Below are 7,951 nucleotides of genomic sequence, written 5' to 3' on the forward strand. Positions count from 1 at the left end.
TTTGATAATTCTCTAATATTATTCCCAAAAGTCATGCAACCATATCACACAGACTTTATCAACGGGGAGAGTTTGCTGATGGATCTGTTGCAAGCCCGTTCATCTGCTGATGAAGACTGTATTACGCATTTGAAAGTTCCAGAAAAGGCTACTATGTGGACCTTGAGTTGGTTTTGTCAAACTGCTGTTTTCAAGGTCAGGAATAGATCAACTTTCATACTCCACAATAGTAACGTTTTGGTGAATAAATGTATTTGTTGGTTAAAGCATTGTTCGTGTGATTGTGTGAAATAAATGTAGACAAATTCAGTTGCATTACAACACCAACATTTGCTCAAAACGTTTGACGGGGAAAAAGAAGAAGGAAGTAAAAGAGAGCCACAAACTATTACTTAACAGACAGGGCCCTTAATGTCCAACACAGTCTGAAAACTTTGAAAAAGTTACATTTAAAATTGTGTCTTTGAGAGGAAGAGAAGAGTCTGCTGGGTTTAAAAGTAATCAAGAGTTTATCGATTAATTTCAATGTTCAATGTTTTTTTTAAATGTAATGCTGATTTTAATGCTAGCCTTCAATTTACTTTATCGCGTTCATAAGTCAGAGCACACAATTTAGATACAGCTGTCAGGTGATAGGCCAAAACTCTCACCTTGTATTTCCAGGCAACACTAAGGAAACAGTCTCCGTGAGAGATAAAAACTTATTTGAGATTATGAAGGATTAACCTCTCACTCACAAGACACAATAGCCTTTTTTTTTATCCGAGTCACATGTCTAGACCACCATAAAGACAAGAATGTTGTGTGTGTGTGTGTGTATTGGGGGGGGGGGGGGGGGGCATGAGAGAAATAAGAAAATACCACATTTGGCCGTTATTGATTGCAGTTGATGCTTTTAACAGCAACAACCCACTTCTTGCAGCTCACAAAGCTTTTTTCATCATGAATAGAAATAATTGTTAGAAGCTTAATACTCTGATTCAAAGCACCTAAATAGGCTGCTGTCTAGACGGCTTCATGGCTGATTGGTTGTGTGTGGTTCATGGTCCTCATGGGAGTTGTTTGGGGTATCGTGATATGAGGAATAACTTACATTTAATTTAATTGCATTTCTTGGCAAAACAATGAGTGAGTGCATAAAATGTTTGCAGCATTTTTACTTAAGATTCCATTGACTAAATGTTTGTCATCAGCCCTTTTATGGAAAAAGAGTGATGCAATTCTGTTCTAAAGCACAATTACTCAATGTAAAATAGGGTTTCTCAGGGCAAACCACCCAAAGCTCTGGTACAGAAAAAAAGAGGAGGAAAATTCCAGAGCTCTTGAATTTTTGTGAAAAACAACTTTAATGTGAAGACACCAATGGAGTTCATCACAGTGTCCTCACGCAACGCTGAAAGTAAGTCGACCAATCACAGAATGAAACCTTTGACGGATGAAAGTGAGTGACTGGAGTGTACCATTGATGTGATATAAAATACATTTACTCTGTACTGAACGGGCAATTTGAAATACTTTACTTGAGTTACTTCCACTTTGTACTACTCAACTACTTTTTTAAAAGGTACACATTGTACTTTTTATTCATGCATGCAATAAAATTGACAATGAAGTAAGTCTGTAATTATTGATAAATTGATTTGTGGATTAACTGTTAGTGTGTACGAGTGTTTTTAAATTGTGGTTTTGCTGCTTTTACTTGATTATGGGTTAATAATATCAACAGAGTAACCAAGCAGGCTATGTATTATCTAAGAATTGTACTTTTGATATATTTGTGTATTTCCATGTTAATGCAACTTCAATTTGACTCCATTCCAGAGCCTAATAATGTGCTCCTACCTTACATACAGCCTATGGCTCCTACATTATGCTCTGTTAAAATCAAATGCATGTAGAATACTACCGGTTTGGCGTGACTGTACCTTTAATACACGCACTACCGGGGGGGCGGTGCTTGATTCAAACATGTAGCCCCGCCCCTTGCTGCTTGACATCGCGGAAACGTCAGCCAAAAACAAAATGGGAGCCACGTTGGACACCCCGGCGAGGTGTCCCCTCTGCGACGAGCTGACCCGGGACCCCGTCACTCTCAAATGTAACCACCGGTTCTGCCAACGGTGTATCGGGGACCTGTGGAGTATTTCCCCGACCGGCCCGTACCACTGTCCGGAGTGGAGGTGTACAGCAGTGTACCAGACTCTTCCGTTTGACAGCAGACTGTCGCCCGCCAGCAGTCGATGGGCTCCGCCTCGCAGCGCTGCAGGTAACGTGAATGTTGCAGCAACGTTAATGCTTAATTGTTGTGCAGCGGTGTTTAAGTTGGTAGCTAATGTTGACCCACTTTAGCATTAGCTAGCTACTTTAATATTTGTAATTCTGGCACCCTAAAAATATAATTGTCTGGACTTCCCCCACCGGAAAATGCCATTCGATCCACATCCTTAACGTTTTACGCAAAAGAGCAAGTTAAAATCTTTAAAATGCATACGCTCTTGTGTAATTTAGTCAATAGTTCATAGTTATTTAGCTAGCAAATAGTCAGAGAGAGTACAGTTTTAAGTTGAATACCAATTGTAAGTTAACACCAATCCAACATGCAGGATCAGTATTAAGTGCATTAGACACATATCATCACACACATGTCAGTCAGTTATGTCAGGCTGCAGACTCAGTGACAGCTTTCCTGAGTGAGCTTACAAGGCAACATAATAACTCACAGAAGTGCAAACAAGCCAGATCACTGCTTGAGTTGACTAAAGTGGAACTGCTCAGTTGTGCAGAAGGCAACTTGCAGGTGTTTTTGTATTGCTCTAAAAGTGAAAAGTCAACCCTCCCTCTAACCAGTTTTGCTTTGTATTCTATTTTACAGGCGCATCGGGTGACGATGAACAAAATACTTCTAATCCCACATTGGGGAGGCCCTCACTCACAGGCCGACTTCTCGGGAAGAGAAAAGCCAGCACACCCGTATCAGAGCAACCTGACACAAAACGATCAACTGGGGAGTCTCCCCGCGAGCGCTCCAGTGATACCGAGACTCCCACCACTTCATTCTTGTTCAAACCCTTGCAGCCTACGCGTGTGGAGACATCCAAGAAACCAGGGCACCCAGAATCCACAAAGTCTGAGCGCGGCGATGGCACGTCCTCCAGTGACACCTCTGACGACAAGGCAGTGCCTGCCAGTGATGTGCCTCCAGACATCTCAATCCAGCAGAACCAGCCTAAACCGGTAGAAATGATCTCATTGGATGACTCTGACACCTCCAATGAAGTAGATATATGTGATGCGCCTGCTCTTGCAACTCCAAAGAAAGATACACAAGTGACAGGAGTTCTTGCATCGCCAATGAAACCTGCCACATCTGCCAACTCTGATTCCTTTCCTGGAGTTTCAACTCCAGGTAAAGGTACGTCTCCCGTACACCATGGCAGCAAGTCTCCCCTGATATCCAGCAAACATCCTGCCGATGCCCCAAGATTTCCAAGTCGTGTTGGCTTCTTCCCCGGGTCAGGGGACAAAAATGCCAGCCCTGTGCCCTGCCATTATTGCCCTAAAACTAGGTGTCAGTCCGCTGTCAAGACCTGTCTGGTGTGCGGCGCCTCCATGTGTACGGAACACCTGCGTCCCCACCTGGACTCCCCCGTCTTCCAGAATCATACCTTGGTTCCTCCCATGGAGGATTTTTCTCCCTGGAGGTGCCAGGAGCACCAGGAGATAAACCGCATCTACTGTCGGCAGTGCGGAGTGTGTGTGTGCACGGTGTGCACCGTCATTGGCTCGCACCGCGACCACACCTGCATCAGCATCAGGGAGGCAGAGAGAGAGCTCAGGGTAAGCGGGGACTTTACAGCACCACATATACTGTAAAATACACAGTGGTCGTGGTCAAAGTTGAGACGGATGTAAATATTGCCATCACAAATAATAAGTCATTCCCTCCCTCCCTCCCACTCAGGTGAACTTAAAAGAAGAAATCAAGCAACTGCAGGAGGCTGAAGAGGAAGTTAAGAACAGGGCGACTGAACTCAATCAGAAGAAAGAGACCTTCGGTGTATGAGATTATGCTCTGTAGTTCTATACAGTGTCTGACCCAACATGATGTATATGTTTCTTACAGATGCTGAGACTTATCCACATGTTTTTGAATATGTTGAATTTTCAATATATATAATGTAGTTAATTATAGTTTTGTGGGATATGATGTTAATTATACGTTCTAGATTTATTGAATTCAGATTCATAAAATACATTAGCGGTGTTTAAATGTTTTATACTATTTAAAGCTGGTTTGATGCTCGTGTTGCTTGAGAAAACATCTTCAATCTTAAATTCAGATTGTCACGTTTCTTTCCCGTTGGTCGAGTCAGGGTTCTCTGACTGCAATGAGAAAGAGCCTTACTGGAATTGAGAGCATTGCGTTGCATGACGTTGATTCACATTGTGTGTCTGTCCAGGTGGTTTTAAGCGAGGCTCGAGCAGGAGTGCAGCAGCAGTACAGAGCCATCAGAGAGGCCCTGGAGCAGGAGGAGCAATCGGCTCTCCAGTGTGTGACCAAGGAGGAAAGCAGAGTTCTGGGGGGACTAGAGGAGGAGCTCGGCCACCTCCGGAGCTCCCTGCAATCCATGCAACAGGGACTCCACACCCTGGAGGGGTTGGCTGATGCCAAAGGAGACAAACGCATTCAGGACCAGCTCTTCATTATGGTGCGTTGGATGTTAGAGAACTATAAGTAAAACATAAGATCTACCTACTTTTGGCTTGACTACTAACACAAGGAATCTTCTTTTTCTTCTCTCTGACATGACAGGAATACAGCAAGGTAGCCCAACTGTGAGTGATTTCCTCTCAACTTTACCTGGTTGCATGTAAAGAGTTTATTTGTTGAACATGTCAATAGCTAAGTGTTCTACCGACAAAGCATAGCTTCGGTGAACAGCTAGCGTTCAAAAAAATATCATTAATGTCCGAAAGAGTCGGTTCAACCTTATTCTCTCACTTCCCTTTAGCTATGCAGAAGTAAGTGTCAAGATTTTGAGATCGCTCTCTGCTTCCAACCTCAATATTTGTCTGAATGTGAATTGAATTTGTTTTTTTGGTGCTGACCAACAATTACATTTAACAAAATCAACAGCAATTTACCGACAAAGAATCAGTGCACCCGTAGAGCTGGATATCCACAGACAGGGTTCCCACGCCCCCTGGAAAACCTGGAATACATTCGACTCATTTAACAATGTTTTTATTTGTTATTGTGGAGAACCAACCCTTTAATGGTTTCAACTCTGTGTGAAACTACTCAAATATGAGAATAAGTCAACACAATTGTTATTAACAAGCTGTATTTTCTGCTACATTTATATGATAAACAAATGAAAATAAACAAATGGAAATTGTTTGTTGACAGTCATATTGTCTTATTGGGTCTTCTTTCACAGAAGCTTTAGCCAATCTCACTAGGTTTGCTAAAATGCTAAAGGTAACTTTGTTTGTGACTGTTCATATGCCTCCTCTAGAGGTCATTGAGGAATAATAAAGTGTAATAGTCTTACATCTTTATGCTTTTCCTCACCAGGACTAGTAACATTGGGAGCTGTGTGGACCAGTTCAAGGCTCCAGAGGAAGTGGATCGGGCCCGGCTCAAATGTCTGCAGAGTTGGACTGAGAAACGTCTGGACTCAGTCATCATCACTGTGCCAGGCAAATTCAGAGACCTCTACAGACTGCGCTGTAAGACAAGTGTTTTTTTGGACCAACACCTGTTTACTTGCCACTCACTGATGAATCGCAGCTAATTAAACCAATGTACAAAATGCATCCAGTAGGCCCAATTGTGGTATCTTCAATTAGTCGTAACCTGCTCATCCAAATTCTTTAATTTCCCTTTTCTGTGTACAGATGGTACCGCCCTCTTCTTGGATGCAGATACTGCCCATCCCAAGCTGCAGCTGTCCGATAACAACAGGAGGGTGACCTACAGCGAAGCCCAGCAGGCCTACACGGATGACGAGGCTCGATTCAGCTCCTTTCCACAGGTCCTGGCCTCCCGTTCCCTGGAGAAGGGATGCTGGTACTGGGAGGTGAACGTGCCTGTGGATGAGGGCCGCTGGAAGGTGGGGCTGTGTGAGAGTCAGATGGAGAGGAAAGGCCAAAAGGACAACTCTCGTCTGGGCTTCAACTCGCATTCCTGGTGCCTGGCCTGTGACCGGAAGAAGGTGGAAGCTCTGCATAACAAGGTGGCGGTTCCTGTGGATGGCGACGGGCTGCAGAGGGTGGGAGTGTTCCTCGAATTTGAGGAGGGCATTTTATCATTCTTTAATGTGACACCAGGGGGCAGTCTAGCTTTAATGCATTCCTACAAGCACAGGTTCACTGACCCTCTGTACCCAGCGTTCTCCGTGTCGAAAACACACCTGGCCGTCTGTGATCCGTTTGAGTCATAAACCTCGCATTACTCGCGTCACTTGTTATGGAAATGTACAGGATACATGAAAGTGCTGTGCCTTTTTACATGTGAAAAGCAGTTAATCATTACAAAATATATAATCAGTAAATTGTTAGGAGATGATAGTTATGCACTGCATATAATGCTCTACTTTTACAAAAATCCTCAAATGTGATTTTATGTCATTCTAGTACCGGACCATGGAAGGTCCGTTCGTTGTACACAACACATGCAGCATTCCAAAAAGTAGCAGCATAGTTTTTGTCACTGAATTTTAGATTTCATTTCAGATTGTTGATAAATGAATGTGTAAGTTTTTACATGAGATCATGTAATCAGTGCGGACCAATACAAAGTTGTCTTGGATCATGTTTCCATTTTCAGAATGTTTTTAAAATCCTCCAAATGTTCTTTGTCTTGTCTGTTGTCTTTTTACAGGAATAAAAGTCAGAGTTTTGAAAGCAAAGTCAAACCTGCGTTACGGCTTGCCTTTATAACGCCTGTTTGCGGTTAAATGGAAACACCAGTGTGTCAGGTGACAGTTGTTGTGCTGACTTTGAACTCTCACTGCCCCCGCAGCCTGTGAGCTCTACTGACAACAAACACTCCCCTTTGCCGTAAACTACTTACAGCCCCACAGTTTGCAAACTAAGGCTCATTTATTCTGACTGGGGGTCTGTGTGGTTGATGTCATTGAGAGGGATCAAAGTGGTGTTTACATAAACCCCTTCTGGATGATTGGTAGAGGGACAGCTGGCCAATCAAGGTGGATCCAAACTTGTTGGCTAATTCAGTAGCTTAAAGTCCTCGGGATCGACGGTGGCAAATATAATCTAACTGAAAAAGACTGTATAAAGGAAAGCTCGGGGTAGAGCTTTGTAAAGAGCAAGGTACGCAACGCACAGTTTAATTAAAAGCTACTGTCACCAAAATGTGCATTGTCTTCTGAGAGACGAGATTTGAATCCGCGCAGGTGCACCAGTTTAACCATGGCACCAATTTCACACCATCAGCCACACGCTCCAAAGGTAGTCAGACGTTTTTTTGCTTTCTTTTTCTGTTCCCCAGCTGGCACATGAAGGCAGACATGTCTGAGAGGGTAGAGGGGGAGAGGGAGGGGGCTTCAACGTCAGGATAATTAAATTCTCCTCTCCCTGTCCATCCAGTGGTCTCTCAAACTCAGCCTGTGTCTTACAAGCTTCTCCAGACAACAATTAAATGTAATGAGCTATGGGCTTATTGTATGTTGGCAGGGAACAACGTGTCAGATAGTTATTTTGAACATGTGATGGAAGTAGTGAAGGCTCTGGTTGGCTCCATTGGCTAAAAATGGAGCATCACCAAATCAAGCGACAGGGTCTTCTCTTTATTGGGGATCAAGTTTCCAGCCCACATGTCTACCTGTCAAAGCCTCCTCAGAAAAGAGAATAGTTCTACCTACTTCCAGCTGATGTGGTGAAATGCACTTCGGTATTTGTGTCTCGGAGGGATATGCAAAGTATC

The 7,951-nt window shown here is 43.4% G+C and overlaps 1 protein-coding gene across 1 annotated transcript; it reads left to right on the top strand.

Annotated features, from left to right (window-relative positions):
- Nucleotides 1-2,022: 2,022 nt before the first annotated feature.
- LOC306795140 (tripartite motif-containing protein 14) lies at nt 2,023-6,913 on the top strand (the record flags this gene model as incomplete). The annotated part of the gene is made up of 7 exons (XM_079293532.1): nt 2,023-2,266; nt 2,873-3,837; nt 3,962-4,057; nt 4,461-4,709; nt 4,814-4,836; nt 5,579-5,733; nt 5,902-6,913. 7 exons carry the CDS (start codon nt 2,023-2,025, stop codon nt 6,444-6,446), a joined length of 2,277 nt encoding a protein of 758 aa, XP_079149658.1. The 3' UTR covers nt 6,447-6,913.
- Between the last annotated feature and the right edge of the window lie 1,038 nt (nt 6,914-7,951).

This window comes from Melanostigma gelatinosum, assembly GCF_949748355.1.
Source record: "Melanostigma gelatinosum genome assembly, chromosome: 1".
NCBI classification, from domain to species: Eukaryota; Metazoa; Chordata; class Actinopteri; order Perciformes; family Zoarcidae; genus Melanostigma; species Melanostigma gelatinosum.